Source organism: Mauremys reevesii, linkage group 8 (genome assembly GCF_016161935.1).
Source record: "Mauremys reevesii isolate NIE-2019 linkage group 8, ASM1616193v1, whole genome shotgun sequence".
Classification (NCBI taxonomy): Eukaryota; Metazoa; Chordata; order Testudines; family Geoemydidae; genus Mauremys; species Mauremys reevesii.
In genome coordinates, this window is record NC_052630.1 from 6,142,106 (window position 1) to 6,162,358 (window position 20,253).

At 51.5% G+C, this 20,253-nt stretch overlaps 1 protein-coding gene across 2 annotated transcripts in view; it reads right to left on the minus strand.

Annotated features, from left to right (window-relative positions):
- LOC120370512 (proton-coupled amino acid transporter 1-like) overlaps positions 1 to 20,253 on the minus strand; it is a 43,992-nt gene that overhangs the window by 19,901 nt on the left and 3,838 nt on the right. For both annotated transcript variants that reach the window (XM_039485344.1, XM_039485345.1), the window contains exons 2-9: positions 17,100 to 17,247; positions 16,002 to 16,092; positions 14,488 to 14,576; positions 12,328 to 12,423; positions 10,512 to 10,596; positions 7,557 to 7,775; positions 6,790 to 6,888; positions 3,078 to 3,244 (exon numbers count right to left, since the gene is read on the minus strand). In XM_039485344.1, the coding sequence (XP_039341278.1) occupies positions 3,078 to 3,244; positions 6,790 to 6,888; positions 7,557 to 7,775; positions 10,512 to 10,596; positions 12,328 to 12,423; positions 14,488 to 14,576; positions 16,002 to 16,092; positions 17,100 to 17,242 (989 nt within the window). In that variant the 5' untranslated portion in view covers positions 17,243 to 17,247. The remainder of the gene's footprint in view (positions 1 to 3,077; positions 3,245 to 6,789; positions 6,889 to 7,556; positions 7,776 to 10,511; positions 10,597 to 12,327; positions 12,424 to 14,487; positions 14,577 to 16,001; positions 16,093 to 17,099; positions 17,248 to 20,253) is intronic.

Here is a 20,253-nt window from a genome sequence, read left to right on the forward strand (position 1 = left end):
GTTCTGTCTGGAAATTTAATCAATGGCTGCACAGTGCTATGAAAATATTAAGTGCTCTGCTTGCAAGGTGTAGAGGATTCCATTTCCCCAGAGACTGTACTGTCCAAGGGGATGAGCCAGGGTGCTATTGGCAAGAATGGTCTGGGAAATAATTCGAAGTTTAAAAGTGTGCGGTTTCTTTGCCTTCGTTGGCCTGGAACCCTGCATGTCCCAAGGTGGCTTATGAAGCAGACAGGTCCCTTCCAACCCTAACATTCTGTGATCATTTGCAAGATGATTCTGAAGCAGTACTAGCAGAGGAATAGTAAATTTGGGTAACTTGCTTACAATTTAAAGTCCTCACATCGAAGCATCTTACTGTAACAACAGCACGCCGCCACCCGGCAAAGCATATGGTTTTCCACCATTTCTTGTTGTGATGCCTGGGGAGTCGGGGAAGGAGGAACAGAGCTGAGCTGACACGAGGAGAGGAGAGACGTTTCACTTTTAGAGACCAGAAGTTGGAGTCACTCTGTGTCCTAGTAAGGGAGGTTGTCCTCCCAGGAAGGGGGGCCCACTTAAATCTCCCCCTACAACCACCTTCCTGAGTGGCGGAGGTGGAAATCAATGTCAGGAAGTCTAGACAAAAAGGGAGTTACACAACATGCCTTCTCCTGGACTTAGGCTGGCAAATGTTAAACCTCAAACAAACAGTTTCAAAAGCCTCACATCTGTGTGCCTCATGGAATCAGTCACCACAGCCTCCACGTTCCAAACAAGCTGCAAAACACAGCCCCTACCGGCTAGGAGACAGCACTGGGCTTTGAATTAGTTCCTGTTCTCCTGCTTCCCCGCTACCGTAGTTCCTTCGAGTCCTTTGAAACCCGCCTCTTACAAAAAAGAGACGGCAGCTCTGTAGCTGGAGGGTTTTGATTGGAGCAGCTGCTAGCACCTTTGTCTGGGCCCGCCAGGGGCCACGCAATTCTGTTTTTAATCTCACTCTCCATGACAAGACTAGGGTGTGAAAAACTGGGACTGGGTGAGGGTGTAACAGGTGCCTATATAAGACAAAGCCCCTAATATCGGGACATCTGGTCCCCCTAAACAAGACACTCCCCAATGTCAGCCTATCAGCCAGTTTTTATTTAGATTAAATTCCTATTTGGTAAAGCGTGAGGCAGCACAGGCTGCTCACTGACACCCGTCAGTTAGAATGCCACATGCAAGCCGTTCCTGCAAGCCCCCTGCTTGAACTGTAGCTATGTGTTGCCTTGGATTAATAAATGAAGTGTGTGTTGGACTGAAACGCACAATGCAAGCCTAGTAGAAACACCTGGGACTTCATCCTCAAAGCGCTTTAAAGCCCCTTACTTCTCACGGCCATATCACCCCAACTTCAAAAACAGGGAAACTAAGGCAGCAAAATTAAATGTTTTACCCAAGGCCAAAAGAGAGCCCTGCTTACAACCCGTCTCCCACTCACACCTTTCCCGGTAACCTCCAGGCCACTCACCCTGCAGACACTGAATAACTCTCATTGGCCACCAAGCACCAGCTCCCTAATGAAGGGGTGGGGTGGGTGTAAAAACTCTGGGACAGTCTGGTCCAAATGGGTGGAGATAGATGTATATCCTTGCAGCAGGACTGGAGCCTGATAGACACCCGCCTCTGTATTGCATGTGATGAATCAGAAACCCCAGCAAAGCTTCCACTTACAAAGGAAGACTCACCGCAGAGAGGCACAGTATCCCAAGGAAAGGGACAGTACCAGACGTGAGCCCGGAGGGAAAAGCTCTGCAATCTAAGCACCCACTCCGGAGCTATGGGTTCAAGGCCCACCAGAACCAAGCTTAGTCCTTATACAGATGCAATTTAGTGCCTGTCTTTTGGAGACCACCTTTACATTAAAGCTCCAATGGCACTTTTCATAATGGAAGAGGTTTCCCTTGGTGACTTTGGCCAAAACCTCCCCTTCCCAGGGCTGCCCAGAGGATTCAGAGGGCCTGGGGTCTTCCCGCCGCCGAAGACCCGGAGCAGAAGCAGCTCCGTGGGCCTGGGCCCTGCAAGAGTTTTCCAGGGCCCCCAGAGCAAGTGAAGGACCCTGCTCCAGGGGCCCCAAAAAACTGTCATGGGGGCCCCTGTGGGGCCCAGGGCAAATTGCCCCAATGCCCCCCCCCCCCTTCCTTCTGATACGCGCTACACCACACTGGCACTGGCTGCGTGTCACTGAGGCATTTCACAGCTTATGGCTCCTTTGAGATAGAAAGTGCCATGTTCATATTAACCCTGCCTCCCCTGCACCCACGTATGACGGAAACAAGTAGCGGGCTCCATGACAGTAGAATGTCTGGGCTACTCTTACAAGTACGCTGAAGAGACCAGGACAGCCAGAGCCAAATCTCTCCAGAAATGGCAGAGACATTCACTTTCGCTCTCCTGCCACAGAGGAAGTGACAGCAGACATGGGACAGGGCAAAGGCTGCAGGGCCATACACAAGTGTCAGTCAGACCACAGGCCAAGTGGTATCCTGACATGCTCCTCTGGACAGCAGGCAAGTGTGGTCAAGCTACACTCCTCCCCTCAGCAGCCCTGCACTGAGACCAATTACATCCACCGATTCCCTTTCGGCATCATGTGAAATGCAAGCTCCACACACACAGAACGCAAGAACGGCCACACTGGGTCAGACCAATGGTCCGTCTAGCCCAGGATCCTGCCTTCCAAGTAGCTGGTGCTACAGAGGCAACGGACAGAAAAGGGCAATTTATCGAGTGATCCAGCCCGTTGTACAGTGCTAGCTCCTGGCAGTTAGAAGTTTAGGGACACCCAGAACATGGGGTTGCATCCCTGGCTATCTTGGCTAATAGCCACTGATGGAACCTATCCTCCATGAACTCATCTCATTCTTTTTTTTCTTTCTTAAGCTATATTTTGGCCGTCACAACATCCTCTGGCAAGGAGTTCCACAGGCTGTCTGCGCACTGGGTGAAGACGTACTTCCTGATGTTAGTTTTAAGCTGCTGCCTATTCATGTCACCTGGTGACTCCTAGTTCTTGTGTTACGGGAAGTGGTAAATAGCATTGACTGGAGACTCACCAGCAGTCGGGCAGGTTGAGAGTAATGCTGGCTCGGATGCTGGCTCCAAATCGCAGGTAACCCAAGGTCCCCAGGCTGATGTACAAGATGGTGACTATGGCCATTCCCACATACAGGATCACTGGGAAGTGCCGGGGATTCTTCATTTTGTTTTCCAGGGGGAGCACCTGGGAGGAGGAGGAGAAGGAGAAGGAAAACACAAAATTAAATTTCCCTACCCTTCACCTCCAGGGGTTCGGAGTCTAGCACACCACCTCTGAGCCAGCATCTTCCTGCACGGGGCTGGCTCGGGAAGACTCGTTGGGTCCGTGCCCCAGAGTCAGAGGAGACTAAGCAGCAGTGAGGAGCAGCCATGGCACACAGTCAACTGCTGCAGTTTAGCCATTTGTCAACAGTGCAGCAGCCGCACAAGACGAGATGCTCCCTGGATCATGGGGAACCTCCCCCACCTGGGTCTTGTTGCAACGAGACCCAAGGAAAAGGAGCAGGGACTCATGTGACTGCAGAGACTAACCAAGTCACTATGCTGCAGAGGAGTTAAGGAATTGGGAAGGTAACAGTAGGGTGAATGCAGGCCCAGGGGTCGATTACATGGTTTAAGACTCTGGCATGAGGTATCCAGACTCCTAGGAATCATATGGTCAAATCCTAATGGGGTCAGCTCATTCCGTCAACCTTTCAAAAGAAGAGGAGAGTGCCGCACAACGTACCGTAGCACCGAAAGCCCTGCCGCTACCTTGTGTGCGCGGTTAGACACCCATGCCATATTCCCCACCTTAAATCCTGCTCTTGGGCAAGATTTCCTCTGTTGCATCAGCTGGTTGCCACACTCCACTCCAGAGGCAGGCATCATCACCATCCCCCTGTCCAACCCAGTCTCCCTGCACTGCTGGCTCTCAGAGAGCTACTGGCTGGGATTGCTGGGGGTGGGGAAGAATTCTACCGCATGGGTGGGACTAGTCTATACTGGGATGATAAAGTTATATTTTAGTTTGTCCTATATCTAGAACTGTTAACTGGCTTAACTACCTTTGTGAATCCTGTAGGTTTCCATTCCCCCCCTTCACAATAAATGGTTTCAAGAGACTCTCCCTTCTCCCCTTAATAGATAAAGGGGAACCCCTCCCTCTTGCGTTCTTCCTCATTCTTTAAGACTAACTGGCTTTACCATGTCATCTCCTGCTGAAAGTACCAGCACTGCACCCCTGTAAGTTATACATGAACTTCACTCAGGATCTACCAGAATGCCATTAAACTCATGTACTTTCTCTGTACAGCCTCGGCTGCTAGTCTCATGCTTGGGCCACAGGTAATGTAGCTGCTAAAGGAGTTGTGTAGGAGTTAGCAGGCGTCAGGTTTTATTTACAGGAAGCTACTATGCCTTCCCTACTTTGTAAACACAGTGCTATCTTGAGTAATTTTTATCATCTGCACATTTTGCCACCCTAGTGTTCACCCCTTTTCCAGATCATTTATGAATATATGTTGAACAGCACTGGTCCCCATACAGATCCGTGGGGGGCCTCTGCTATTTACCTCTTCATTGTGAAAATTGGCCATTTATTCCCACCCTTAGTTTATCATCTTTTAACCAGATACTGATCCATGAGAGGACCTTCCCTCTTATCCCATGACTGCTTACTTTGCTAAAGAGCCTCTGGTAAGGGACTTTGTCAAAGGCTTTCTTAAAGTCCAATTTCCTTTTCCCACTGGATCACCCTTGTTACAAGCTTGTTGACACCCTCAAAGAATTGTAATAGATTTGTAAAGTGAAATCTTGCCTCACCAAAGCCGTGTTGCCTGTTCCCCAATAAATCATGTTCATCTGCGGGTCTAATAATTCTGTTCTTTACTATAGTTTCAACCAATTTGCCAAAGTTAGTTTTTCCAGTCTCTAACTGCCAGCATTGCTTCTGCAGTGGAGCCTTGTTCAACAAAAAGGCTCATGCTGCAAAATGTCTGTTAGTCTATAAGGTGCCACAGAATTCTTTGTTGCTTTTACAGATCCAGACTAACACGGCTACCCCTCTGATACTTTTTCAACAAAAGTTAGCTATCATCCGGTCATCTAGTACAGAGGCTGATTGAAGCAATAGGCTACATAGCACCATTAGTAGTTTTGCAATTTCATACTGGAGCTCCTTCAGAACTCTTGGGTGAATACCCTCTGGTCCTGGGGACTTGCCACTGTTTAACTGATCAATTTGTTCCCAAACCTCCTCTACTGACACCTCAGTCTGGGAGACTTCCTCAGGTTTGTCACCTAAAACGAACGGCTCAGGTGTGGGGTTCTCCCCCACATCCTCTGCTGTGAAAACAGACGCAAAGAATTCATTTAGCTTCTCCACAATAGCCTGGTCTTCCTTGAGGGTCCTTTAGCACCTCAATCACCCATTGGCCCCAGAGATTATTTGGCAGGCTTCCTGCTTCTGATGGACTTAAATTTTTTCTACTAGTATTTGTGTCCTGAGCTAGCTTCCCCATCAAATTCTTTCTTGGCCGGTCTTATTCTTTTACAGTTGATTTGTCAGTGGTGCTTTTGGGTTTTCAAATATAGACTTCTGTGAGCTCCTTTGATAGCAGCTATATGTCTTAGACTCCAGTGGTTTGTAGAGGGTGCACCAACAGGGCACAGAAGCACAGCTGTTGGAGCAGCAAACTAAGCCAAAGAAAAAGCTTTTATCCCCACCGCCCCATGCTTGCTTTACAGTTCTGTGCAGTGCATTGTGTCAATACTCTGGTGTTTTAGATAAGAACTAGACAAGTTCCTGGAGGGTAGGTCCATCAATGGCTATTAGCCAGGATGGTCAGGGATGCAACCCTATGCTCTGGGTGTCCTGAGCCTCTGATTGCCAGAAGCTGGGAGTGGACAACAGGGGATGAATCACACGATGATTGCCTGTTCTGTTCACTCCCTCTGAAGACCAGTGCTTTGGCCACTGTCAGAAGACAGGATACTGGGCTAGATGGACCACTGGTCTGACCCAGTATGGCCGTTCTTATGTTCTTAATGGACTTGGTGCTTCCAGCTCATGTGTTTATGCAGCCAGGTAACACAAAACTGAAGACAGCTGTCCTCTTAGAAAGGGAGCTCTGGGAAATTGCCTATGATGTTTAACCAAGATAATAAAAGTGCTCCACCCACCCACCTCCTCCTCCTCCATATCAGCATGCTGCTTTATTTACAGCACCTACTAGGAAGTAGACAAACATAATTGGCATCACCGGAAATTAAACCGAAACCACTGCAAGATAGCAGGTTACTCAAGTGGAAGAAATAGACCAAGCAGTCCAATCTTCATGTCACTTTGTCTTTTCTGTCTCCAGCAAGGCAGCTTTAAAACCCAACCAGGTAGAGATATTCAGGGAAGCTCACTCCTATAGGCCACACAGGTAGACCCCAAGGTCTTTAAGTCAGAACACCAGCTTTGAAAGTATTAGATCTGAAGAGGAAGTAATCGAACAATTGCTGCTTTAGTATAAAGGTCTTTCAAGATTTCTTGAAAGGGCTCGATACCCCTGCATTCCCCCAGTAGCAACGAGGTTAGACAGAGGGAAGCTGTGTCTGTGCAGTGACTACACGATGAATACCAGTCACCCAGGTCAAACATTTGGCTTACAAGCACAGAGAGATCTCAGCACATACAGAACAGACACTGCAGAGCGCACACAGAGCAGCTGGTTCTTGCACTGCCTACAAGCCAACACTTACCACGCCGATACCTTCGAAAGCAAAGATAGCCGTGCCGAAAAACAGAGGGTAGGTCTTCCAGCCCGCTACGAGAGGCAGGTTGCTGGGATCCGGAATGCCCTAGAAAAGAACAGCTTGGATTTAAATGCAAGAGAGAAACCGAGGCCTACTCCAAAGGTTTCTTTTCTGTGGCACCTGCTCAAAGTTTCAGCTCACAAGCACTCAGTGAAAACATGGACTAGAAAGCTCCTGAAAGCAAGTGCACACCCAGCACTGCAAGAGTGGAGTAAGTTTCTCCCTGTCCAGTGCACCTAATGCTTTACCTACAGTACCCCAACTACTCCAGTGTACAGCCCCCTTCCTCGACCTGCAGCAGCCCCTAAGAGTAGCTCATATAATGCAGGGGTAGCCAAACTGGGGCTCTTTTACAGTTAAAGTGCCGCTCACCGAGCCCTCCATGCCCCCCTGATTCTCCACCTACCAGACTTGGGGCAGGGTGGGAGCTCTGGGCTTCTGCCCTGCAGCAGGGTGGCGGGTCTCAGAGCTTCTGGCCAGTGGGAGGGGGGCTCTTGGGGCTTCAGCCCTGCTCCTGATCCCCAAGACACACATCCCTCCCCTATGAGCCAGGCAGAATCCCCCAGACCCCTTCCTACCCCGCCGGGCTGAAGCCCCGAGCGGCACGCCCAGCTCTCAAACATCTGAAGATCATCATATGCAGTCCCTGAAGTGAGGTCTGGAAGGTGTCAGGAAGGTCTCTAGACTAGAGAGGCATTCGGCTTCACACGTACCGTGAGGATATACCAGATCATCATGAGGAGACTGCTCAGCATGGCGAGGTTGGCCAGCATGGAGAAGATGGACAGGAACTTGAGATTCTGTATGTACACGAGCAGCACCAGGAATGGCAGCAAGGAGAGGATGAACAACCGGGAGTCCATGGTGGGAGTCAGCGCCGTGGTTTTGTTGGAATGGCAGTCATTGGTGGTGCCATTTGCTGCAGAGATCACCTGGAGGGAGAAGCCAAAAAAAAACAAAACCCCTGGATCCTGAACTGTTCCCTGTCATAACTTGAACTTGGCAACCGAGTCGCGTGGCTGATGGCGAGTCCTAGCCACACAGTTATGGTCTCACAATTTAAGAGCTACACAGCCTTTATCTTGCAGAGAGGCTGCATTTGCAAAACTTAAATACTGCAAGTTCTTTTAATAACCCAGGGAGGGAAGGGGACATTTAACATGGTTCTTCCTATGAAAACACTGAACTTCTATAGCAGCTTCCATATGAATTTTGCAGAGCTTTGTAAACACCAAACGAAACTCAGACTCAAGCAAGACGCGTTATGGTCCCTGGATGGGGAAAGCGAGGCGTAGCGACTCAGACTTGCATCAAGGTCATACTGCACGCACAATGAAACGCTGGGAACAGAGCCCAGTCCTGTGCTTTAGACACAAGAGCATCCACCCCCTGCCATGGTCACAGATCCTGGATCCTCAGACACTTGAGACAAACACCTTGCCTATCACATCAAGTGTAAATCCGTCAGATTGCTGGACAGCTGAGCTAGGATTTCCAAACAAGTTGCAAATAACTCTTTTTAGCCAACCCATGACTAGTCTATGAAAAAGACAGCACAGTATATTTTTGTAAAGAACTCAACGCGCGCGCACACGCTGCATAAAGCAGAAACAGACTGTTCCTTTTTATGCCACATCATGATTGGATTAAAGACACTTTGGCGTTAGCATACAATGCATTCCCCAAGCCGTAACCACTCCTGGGTGGCGAAGCACAGCACAAAATATAAACACATATTGTGCGAAGACTTAATGCTCAAGATCTCATAGGAGGATTACCTTCACCATCATGTAAAAGAATGCCCCCAAAATATGGGCTTCTGAAACCTGCCAAGGGCTTTTCCCCACTCTCAGCCAGTAAATAAGCCAACATCTAAACTCCATTTCTAATGGTCTGCTCCTTTGTAGCTCAGCCAGCATTGGAGCTCCGAGATCGCTCCATTATTAAAGCAACATGAAGGGTTCCTGGGGAAGGAAGCCTGCCTCGAAATAGCAGTGTCAGCCGGTCAGCGAACTAACAGCTGGCTGCATTTGTCCACCTGCCCTCTATTCACGACTGAGTATGACACGGTCTGCGAGGTGAAGGAAAAAACAGGCCATCATACAGAGACAGCAGTGATGCAGAGCAGCCACTTCACATACTAATTCACTGCCCTGTGGAAAGAGAGACAGGACACCTCCAAAAGACAGAAGGCAACGTAATGCTGGGAAGGATATGAAACCCCCAGGAATTCATTCAGGTGTATTCCCAAGTGTGGTGACTGGGAGATCCCCTCCCTCCTCTCTCCACCTCCTGAGGCGGCTGGTTATCTTGACATTACGGCCCAGTTCTTTGGAGCAACCTGAGGTGGTTCTCCCCTCTCCCCCCCACCTCCACCCAGACGAGTAATACTTTACACTGATCTGAATAAAACCCAGCTAAGCCTGTTTCCAGCATTCTCACACTCCCACCAGCATCCGACAGATCAAAACACTAGCTGAGCTGCTCCGCATCTGTGGATTTCTCGCAGGAACTCAGCTCCCCACAGAGTGTTTATTAAGTAGGCACGACTGCTGATGCAGTCTCCTTTCCAGCCACGTTTTTTTTTTATAAAGAAAGAAGATACATCACAGCATCGAGGGAGCGCCCCCAGAAAAGCTCCCCTCGTGCTGGGGAAGCAGGGGGGCAGGGTTTCCCCCGACACTTTGTGGGACACTTGGCAGCGCTCCCGCAGTACACTGCCTGGCTCAGAGAGTGGGGCACGGTCAGATCTTCAATGTTTTCTTTTTATGCCCTGCCTGCTGGATTCTGGTCATTTAAAAGGAAAGGGGTGACTGGCATGGGGAGGCATGCAGGGGACTCCCAGCTTGCTTTGAAGTTTTGCAAACGCCTGTTTCTAGGCTGTAATATTTTGGTCTAATTTCAGTTGCTGGGCTTAGGGTGTAGGTGCCAGGTGGTGTTGGTAATGTGTGATATACAGGAGGTCAGCCTACATGATCTGATGGTCCCTTCTGGCCTTAAACGCTATGGTCCCTGCCCTGGGAAGTTTGCCGTCCGGAGAGGAGAGACCTAATTAATTTGTTCCTGTTTAAAAGGGCTCTCGTCGGCATCATTCTACAATAGGAACCTCCCCCTGAAACCGAGATTGTCTCAACAGGAGCGTCGAGGGACTACCATTCCGTCTAGTCCAATATCCCATCAGATTGTGGTCAGTACCAACTGCTTTACAGGAAGGTGCAAGATTCCTGCAATAGGCCATGTGGGATAATCCCCTTCCCCTCTTAACCCCTGAGGCTTGGAAGCATCCAAAGCCAAGGATGTGGCAGGCAAGTTTTATCTAGTGCAGATTTTTTCCCCAGGTCGTTGCCTTGGTTCGCTCAGTGAGTGTGGAAGACAAGAGGTCTAGCAGCTATTTATCACCTGTGACAAATACATGGTAGGGGGAGGTTGTATCTGTCACTTTCCCACTTTGCACAAACGCGGCCGGGATATTGATCTTTGCCTTTGGGCTGAAGGGTTTCATTTTCCTGTACTGCTCTAGTTATGGAAGCAAGACTCTTCTCCCTGGGTTTGGGTTTTAGTTTGCAGGAGGAGGAACAACCTGAGCTCCTCCCTCACCCCAAATCTGGAAGAGAATTTTTAAACAAGAACTCCCCACCCCCTTATCACCAAAAAAGCCAAAGTCTTACCTGTTTCAGATTGTCAGCCAGAAATACGAAATACACACAGCAGAACCCCAGCTGGGTGAGAATCAAGAAAAATCCCACTACGTACCTGTGGGGGGGGGGAGGGAGAAGAGAGAAAGTATTTAAAAAAGAATCATTAATGCTAAAGCCATGCAGCCTGCAAGACACGGACTCATGCTAGAGGTGCATCTTTTGTGAGCGATTCCTCGGCTAGGAGGTTGCAATACAGAGCTAGAGGTCAAAGGGTGACCCGGATGGCTTGCTTTTGCTGATGGTAGGCGGGAGCATTGCCAGAGGTAGAAGCTTCCCCTCTCCCTCCGTTTCACCAGGAAGCTTGCACAGCAGAAGGTCCTTTGTGTCCTCTCGGACCTTTTTAAGGCTGCGCCAGCAACTGTCAAACTAAAGTGTCCCAGGAAGGTACCAGGTGGAAGCTCCCAACGGGGAGACAAGCCAATACCTGGAACAGGCCCATCAGAAGAGCTGCAAACAGAGAAAGGTGCGTGAACAGATCTCAGCTATGCAAGAGTGGTTTCCAACCGCTGGCTCAGCAAAGGGATAAGATGGGATCCTGCATCTTATGCTTAAAAATGCCGAGCTCTCCGTTCACCTTCTCCACCCCATCTCCCATTTTAGAAGGGGCTTAGTTTCCTGTGCTAGATGTGGGTATCTGACAGTGTGGCCTCTAGAGATTTAGCCAAGAGACCCGTAAAGGCATCTCAGAGATTGTGGCCAAGGAGGGGACATGATCTTGCAGCTTGGAAAGGCGCAGAAGCACACAGTTTACACTGGGTGGGGATGAAGATCTGGACCCCCCAAAATTCATAGATTCCAAGGCCACACAGGACCATTGTGCTCCTCTAGTGTGATCTCCTGTATAGCACAGACCACAGGACTGCCCCAAAGTAATTCCACGAGCAGATCTGTTAGGAAAACATCCAGTCTTAATGTTAAAGTTGCCAGTGATGAAGAATCCACCCCAAGCCTGGGTAAGTGGTTTCAATGGTTAATTGAAGAGTGTCCCTCCCCACCCCCATGAGTTTGGATTGCCCGTTCCGTGGAAGGGACCAGCACCGCCCCCTGTAAGTACAGCCTTGCCGTCTGGGAGACTCAGCCACTTCTCCCCCCTGCATTCAAAGAGATCTGTCCCAGCAAGAGGTGTTACAGGCTCTTGTTGCTCCATAGAAGCACTGCCTCACATACGGATTGTCAGTGTGTGTAATGGGCACACTGCTAACATACGGACTTTGGCAACACCTGCAAGGCGGTGGAGTTACTGAGATGGACGGGAAGCCTTTGAACTGGCGGTTAAGCTTTCTCGGTGTCCAGCAGCTGACAAAGATGTGCCAACATGCAACGAGGTAATTAGCGTTATCTGTCCCTTCCTTGCTAGGCTGCGGAGCAAATGAGTTTCCTTTTCCCACCCAGATACGTGCACTAGAGTACCACATTGCACATGAGGAAGGATGACCTCCCGCATTTCAAGGCAATAAACACAATCCTTTCAGCGAGACAGACTCCAGCATCCTTCCAGGGCTGTCTACAAGCAACTGCGGAGCGCACAACAGTTGTGTTTGGCTAGAGCCTGGCCAGACCCTAGCGCTTCGCTTTGGGCAGCCTCTCCCACGGTAAGAAAGGTGCCACGCACAAAGCCAGGCTCCCATCAGAGTAGGACAAAGCCGAGAACGCGGATGTTGCGTCCCCTGAACTGGAAGAACCGGTTAAGTCTCTTATTTTACTCACTATTTGATTAGCATGTTTTAGAGCCCAGCCAGTTCTTCCTCTCCCAATCCAAAGCCAAAGCAAGAAGAGAACACGGTACCTTCCCCAGATGGCGTGGGTCCGAAGCCAGGCGATAGGGCTGGCTTCCAGCCCGTACATCACAGCGTCTCCATAGTCCACAAAAGGCCTTTGATATCTGAAGGGGAAGGAAGGCGACATTGGTGGCCCAGTCTACTTTCAGAGGCACACAGCGGGGGAATAACACAAGATTGCTGCTACTGGATGCAAGTCTGAAGATATTTCTGATTGGCGACCGTTAGGCCAAGGTCCCCAGACTTTTTCCATGATTCCCCCCGTGCCACGCAGGCCGCAGTCAGGACCGGAGCGATGGCTAGGGCCAGAGGCTGCGGCCGGGGGCAGGGCTGGAGGCAGAGCGGAGCCGCAGCTGGGGACGGGCTAAAAGCAGAGGTGTGGTCGGGTTCGGCAGCAGGGGCTGAGGCCAGGGCCGCAAGTGGCGCTGTGGCCGGGAATCAGGGCCACAGCTGGGGGCAGAGCAGGGCCCGGCAGTTCTCCCGTGGAGGTTGGCCCGGGCCCTGCTGCACCTCCCCAAACAATCGTCCGCATCCCCTAAGGGGGCGCACCCCATAGTTTGGGGACCACTGTAAATAACTGTCATGCCCAGATACCATATAATGGAGATGGGAGCTTCAGAAGCTCGTGTAACCACAAGCGATAACCCCACAGTATCTGCTCAGAGGAAGATGGGAATCCACCCAAAGCAGTGTGAGCCAGGGACTCGAACCAACAAACAAGGAGTGCTCCTGGCTACACTGGTGCAAGCAGGGAGATAATCCCCAAATCAACCAGGCCACGGGAAGTGAAAGTGACCTCCTCCATTTTCTGTTTCGTTCTTTAATACTTTCCCCCTCTGCGGCTCTTCCTAATCAGTGATCTCACGGCACATCCTAGGTGTTAGTGACGTGCACCTCCCAAGGCCCCTGGGAGGTAGGGAGGTGTTGCCACCCTCCTTTTACAGGTGGGGAAGCAAAGGTGGAGAGCGATGAAGTGATTCACAAAGGAGTCAGCAGAACCAGGAGAGCTTTGATTCACTGCCTGGTGGCAGCAGTTTGAGAGATCAAGGCAGGGGTGAAAGTAATTTACAGGACTTACTGGTACTGCTGGAGTCCTGAGGGGGCGTGGCCTCATCCGGAAGAGGCGTGGCCTCTCAAGATTTAAAGGCCCTGGGGCACCAGCTGTGGCTGGGAGCCCCAGGGCCTTTAAATCAACCAGGGGCTCCCAGCTGAAGAGGTGGCTGGAAGCCTCCCGGGGCTCAGGGGCAAATTAAAGGGCCCGGGGCTTTGGCTGCCAGGGGGAACCCCGATATTTGTGGGGTTGGGTCAGGGATTTAAAGGGCCCAGAGTTCCTGCTGCTGAGGGGAGCTCTGAGCCCTTTAAATCCTGGCCCCAGCCCACCGTCAGAGCCGCGGCTGGGATTCAAAGGGCTCTGGGCTGCCCGCAGCCGTGGACAGCCCAGAGCCCTTTCAATCCTCATCGTGGAAGCCAGTGCAGTCCAGCACGCCGTACTGGCTCTTGCCGGTATGCCGTAGCGGACCAGCTTACTTTCACCTCTGGATCAAGGACTGGGACAACACACACAGTGCTGTCAGGTGCACTGCCAGGCTCAGCACTGGGATAATGGGGCGTAGTAGGACATCGGGACCGAGGAGCACACCCATAGCACACTGCGTGAGTGACTCTGTGGGCCAGGAACGGCACAATCACGCGCCGTACACACTCGCCTTTATAATAGCCTCTCTCCTTACCCCCGGTGTAAGTGTTCCTCCTCATCAGCTCTCTCTCTCTCTCGCTCTCTAACAGAAACTGACCAAGCCCTCAGAAAGTCTGTGTAACTTACCTAACCTGGTAGCTTGCAAAAAGCCTCTTCCCAATATGAAGAACTTGGTGCAAGGCTCTGCGAATCTGGTTACAAGATTACAAAGGCGACATCCTCTCCAACCCTCTAGCCCACCATGCGCCACCCCCAGGGATTCAGGAAGGAAGTTTCCTGTCCACAGGCTGCACAAGGGCTTTCAGCACTTTGGCACACTTCAATGGACAGAACGCTGCCTGAGGGCTTTAAAGGACGTGTCACCAAACAGCCCCATTTCTAATGGGCTCCATAAAACTAAGACAAGGGGGGTGCTGGGGAGGGGATAGGAGGCCAACACCTCAGGCCCGACAGCAGCGAGGGTTTCTCTTACTTGTTGCAGAAGTGGTGAGCGCATTTAACCAGGATGCCCATACAATGCACTGCGGCAATTCCCATCACCAGCAAACTGAGCGGGCCCAGCTAGACAGCAGTAGGCAGGGGAGAGAAAGAGAGAGAGAAGAGCGCACTCTGATGGTTAAAACGAGAACTGCAAGGCTGGGTTCACATTAGACAGCAATGTAAAGAGAGCGGAGAACACAAGCGTGGTCCTGCCTGCATTAGACGAGCGCACCAAGGAACCCACACAAAACTACTAACACAGTGGGACACCGCTCTGATCCTGGAATCAGAGCTGCGAGGGGGAAAAGCTCTGTAGGATCCAGGCTCTGCCTTTAATGCTGGATTGTTCCCTGCAGTACAGCACAGTCCCAGGTTTGGGGCAACCTCGCGCCTGCGGACTGGTGGAGAGCAGTGGAAGCCTCAAGCGAGGTATGTTGGCTTTGTCTGATGGCAAAGCCCCTCAAGGAGCTTTACAGAAGATGGATGATATTTAAACCTCGCATGGCACCAGATTAGTAGCAAAATCAAGGGGGAAATGGAACCGCTGAGGTTTGACTCAGCGTCAGGATCCCCAGCATCCCTGGAGCTCCAGAGGGAATGGGCAGAAGGGCGGCCTGCACCCTCCACAGGTGCTGAAGCTATGCACTGTATGGCCTGTTCTAGATACTGGCGAGATGAATACGCCTGTATCAGTGCCTGAGGGTTGTAGGAGCAGCTAGATTCATAAGAATGTTAATAAGCAAGCAGGCTCAGCGGCACCTGACTGCTTAGGAATGCAGTTCAGAGCGAGGTGCTTCTGGGACAGCATTAACGCCCAAGTTCTCCCACCTGGGCTAGGCGGACGTGTTGTCGTCACACAGCACAAGGCTTTGTTTTAAGTACAAGTGTAAGTCATGACCTAATTACTAGGAGCCAAGAAGAGCCCGCCTGACGTTACACAACATGTTTTCTAAGTCTAGATAAGGGGGTGAGAGGACACCTAGCAGCCAGGGGCTTTACAATCACTGGTCTAACTGCAGCATTGCAAAGAGACCTGCAACGGGTCGCTGTACGATTGGCAAAAAGCGCCAGGCCCACAGCTCTGGAGCATGCAGCCCTGTTTGTCTACAGGATACAGCATGGTGACCAATGCATGGGCAAACCTTCCCCAACCCCCCGTTTCAAGCCTGGGCAGAGGAAATGGCACCAAGAGGAACAGCAGCGAAGCCCTGCTGATGCCTTCCCCCAAGGAACCAGCCCGACACCGCAACTCTTCACTCGGGCTTCTGAACAGCCAGCCGCTAGCCGCGCAGTCACTACTGACCTAGCAGGGAGTGGAACCAGTGACGTAGGGCTGGATGCTTTCTAGCCTATGACCAACCCCAGCACCCATCTAAGCAGGAGGTGCTAGACACACAGAAGGCCTGAGTTCAAGTCAGCAACATGCCTCTGTCTAGAAACCAAGCAGGAGCCCCACCCGCAATCGGAGTGGGTGCCTCCGTGCTATTAAGGAAGACGCCGTCTTACCACGATGCCAGCGTTTTTCACAGCCAGAGGCAGTCCCAGCAGGCCAGTGCCAATGTTCCCTTTCACCAGGTGGATCAAGGTTTGAAAACATCTGCAGAGGAGAAGATACAGAGACGGTCAGGAGTGCCACAGGATCCTCTAGCCCCAGTGCAAGCCTGCCAGCGTACTTCAGCCCTGGCCTCCCCGCCACACGGCCACTCTAGTCCTAGGCTGCTCTTGAACAGAGATTGCCAGTGGTTGGGAACAGAAAATCCCCCGGCATGATGTCTGAGCAGCGGATACGTTTGCCGGAGCAGCAAGAAGAGCTCAGCACCTGCAAGTCTTCATAAGCTCAGCTGCACCAGCAGGTGACAACGCAGCAACTGATACCAAATGAGTCTGTGAACTCAAGCATCCTGCACTGCCATTCAGGGAGATGCTGTGTAGCCCCGAGCGAACTTTGCAGGTCAGGATCTTCCCCATTTGGCAGTCTGGGCACCCAGGCTGTTAAATCATTTTTGATTACAGCTGCTTTAATGCTAGCTGCCCCAGCGGGTGCCTTTTTGCTTGAACTGGGAGCAAGGAAGATGGAGACATTAATGCAAGCATGCCACTGATTTGCTGTTAATTCGGCAAGTCATTTGCCTTCCACATCCCCAAGTCAGAACTGGCTGGAAAAAAAAGTGGCAGAGGAAGGGGCAGGGAGGAGAGGGAAATCCAAAGCTACTTTTAAAAAAACCAAGATGCTGCCAATAAGTCAGGCTTCACAGGGGAAATAAACTGCCCCTCCGCCCCCACAAAAAATAATAATCTGCTGAGACACAGCATCTGTGGAAAGTACCCAATCTATTCACACCTGGACTGCGCTTACAGCAATCCTGGCGGGCGGAGCACTTGCTCCCAGAGACCTGTACAGACAGGCACAAGAGAGTCTGCAAGGCAAGCCATAGCTCTTTACCGGTTACACAGCACATTTCACGCCCAAAGGATCCCGGAGCATCCTCTGAAGAGCACAGGGGGGCCGTGGTGGCCAGCAGCTGAACGCAGTGCCCACTCTCAGTAACGCACGGGCCGTCTGCGGCAGCAGAGAGAGGAGGTGGTTCTGAACCAGTCACTTACGTTGTCCCGTTGCTCTCCCCGAACCGCTGGTAGGCTGAAGGAGCGACAAAGCCGTTTATGCCTTCGGGGGGGCTCCCATCAGGCGTAGCCTCTGTGGAGCTGTAGTCGTTGTAGTCCTCGCTGCGCAGCCTCCTGGTGGACATAGTGGCTGTGGAAACAGTCGTATTAGGAAGTGCTACTAACTCTATGCTCCCTGCCGGAGTCACTTCTGTGCTCCCTGCCTGGAGTTTCTTTGGCTCAGCCATGGCCACAGGACCAGCTCCCTGTGCTAGTGCCAGGGCAGGCTATTATAGGGCACCACCTCACCAGCCTGCCCAGGCAGTCAGTGTGGCCAGGCCTGAATGGAGCATCCAGACCAACCAGAGAGCTTAGGCCTGTGGCGGGGTCAATACAAGTCCCGCACTCCTCCTTGAAGCTAGACACACCCACCCGGGATGCACCCAGCAATTCCTGCAGGGACAGATCACTCAGAGGTGACCTGCCCAGATACTGAACACCAGACGACACTGACGTCTGTAGCGCTTTTCCCAAACAGGCTGGGTACACAGAGCAGCCAGCCCGTGCAAGCTGGCAGCACACAGCCCCAGAGATCTCCATCTCCTTGTGACAGGTGCTCAAGGCAGAAAGGGGAAGGTCCTGTACAGGCCAGGCGGTAGGGCTGCCAGCAGGGCCAACCAGGCATCCTCAGGACTCAGGACTAAGGAAGGACTCGCAGTGAAGACAGGAACAGACATGGATGGGGTGGCTGTGAACCACCCACACCACCCATCACCTCAAGTCATCTTTTTTCTCTTCATTATTTTTTTTTTTTATTTTGAGATCTGTGTTGACAACAAGCAGGTCCCCCCCCCCACCAGGAGCCACAGGAAGAATTCAGGAGGGTTCAGGACTTCCCCTCCCCATGAAATCAGACTGATCAAGTTGGACTAGGGGTTTACACGGCTTCCTGGATAAGATCTAGGCTGACCAGACAGCAAATGTGAAAATCAGAACAGGAGGAGGGAGGTAATAGGAGCCTATATAAGAAAAAGACCCCAAAATTGGGACTGTCCCTATAAAATCAGGACATCTGGTCACCCTAATAAGATCTGATAAGAGAAAACAATGGAGAGGCTTTCAGGAGCCTTTCTACTCGGTCAGTGCTGTAGCAACTGGGCGCCCTACAGAACCGATGGGTTATCACTGCAAAGGAAGGCCTTTCTCCTGGGGCCGAGCCAAGACGCAACCAGATGCTTAATTCCAATATTAAGCCTGGAGAGTCTCCAGATGCCTTTGCGCCCTGCATGCTGACTGCAGGCCCAGGCACTATCCCTTCCAAGTATGATGTTTGCTGTGTCTTGAGATGGCAAACGTTCAAAGCCTGTAAATGGAACGAGGAAGCTTTGGAGGTTTGCAGGAGGCTTGGGAGGGAAGACATGGAAATCCACCCAGCATCTAGTTTCACTGCTGCTGGCCCAGCCCTCAGAGCAGCAGTTCCACTTGGTCTGAAAACATCAGGCAAACCAAGAGACAAGTCAGCTGTTGGGGTGACCAATGGTGGCAGCCCCACAGGCAGTATTAGCAACTGGCTGGAAACCTGTCACTAATTTGCGGAGACACGAAGAGAGAAATATGCTTTAATTACTGCTGGGCTGATCCAGGCTCGGTTTCCACTCCTACCACAGGAGTGTCACAATTCACCTTTCAGTAACAAGCCACAAGCAGAAGCAGCAAGCACCACAGCCTCGGAGATCTGCAATATACCTGCATGGAAGTGCGTGGCACCATGCGGCTCTGAGAGACTCCCCTGGGCACAAGGGGCCTGCCTCTGCTCCGACTGAAGCAATTGTGAGACTGCAGTGAAAGCAGGTTTGGGTCCAGAGCAAACAGCCATTCTCCCTGGCCAACAGGCACTCAGGTATTTGCTATAGCTTCTGGGCTGGTCAGGGAGACACTACAGAGAGGGAGAGAACAGAACAGGGAAAGAGAGGTGCAGGCGGCGGAGGGAATTGCTAGAGAGAAGAACAAGGAGTGAAAACAGAAAGCAAGGCCCAGAGAGAGATAGGACACAAAACAAGGGATGGAAAGATGGATGGATGCCTGGCCTTGGGGTTACACCACTGGACGGGGACTCAGGAGTCTTGGGTTCATGTTTCTGGCTCTGCAACACAGTCATGTGACTTGACCAACATCCGAGCCTTGGATCCCTATCTGGCAAGCAGGGATCATACCCTCCTCTGACTTGTCTGTTTAGACTGGAAGCTCTTTGGGGCAGGGACAGCACCTGACTTGACTAGGGATCTCTAGACTAGGGATCTCTGATGCAAATAATAAAAGGACAGAAGGAGAACAGAAAAGCCAGCGGAGACACGGCAACAGAGTCAGATACAAGACACGGGGGCACAGCAGGCCAGACAGGAGGACAGTTTGCTTCTCCAGTGCCGGGAAGATGAGACGAGGGTGGAAGGTACCCTGAAGAACGCTAGGGAATTTCTACCAAGCGTAACCCCCTGGGCTTTCAGGGCACCGAGCTCTTCCAGCTCCCCTCCCACCTATCCAGCCACTTCCCGGCATTCCCTTCAGGATGCCCACCAGCAGCTGTGTGTGCTCTGCTCCTGGCCCCTCCTCTTCTTCCATACTCTCCCCCACGGTAACCTCCTGGCTCCAACTCTGCCTCCTCTCCCCGGCCTGGGGTCTGTCTTTCCAACACTGGTCAGCTGGCACTAAATGGTGAGCAGCTGAACTCCCAATAGTCACCCTACCCCAAAACATTTCTTTGCCACTATGACAAGTCCACTGTCCTCCTCGCTCAGGATCAGATGCTCCATCATCTTCAACTCTTCATTTTCCTTCTGAACATCCCAGCTGCTCTCAACAGCAGCACAGCAACTAAGGGTTCTCTGGAAACATGCCACATTTGCTTTTTCAGGCTGGGGGCTTTGGCAGGAGGAAGAAAGGCAGGAGAAGAGAGGCATAGAAACAGCAGAGCATGGCATCTTCCACCCCACTATTATCTAAAGAGATCTTTGATGTCAAGCTTTAAGACCCCCCATTGTAAGAAATCCAGCAAGCAGCAACCTCAGTTTAGTAACTGCCCCGGTGCCTCTAAAATCTGGGCTCTGAAGTTTGGCAACTTAGTAGACTGAGGAACGGAGGGAGTCATTGCTCCGGCTGG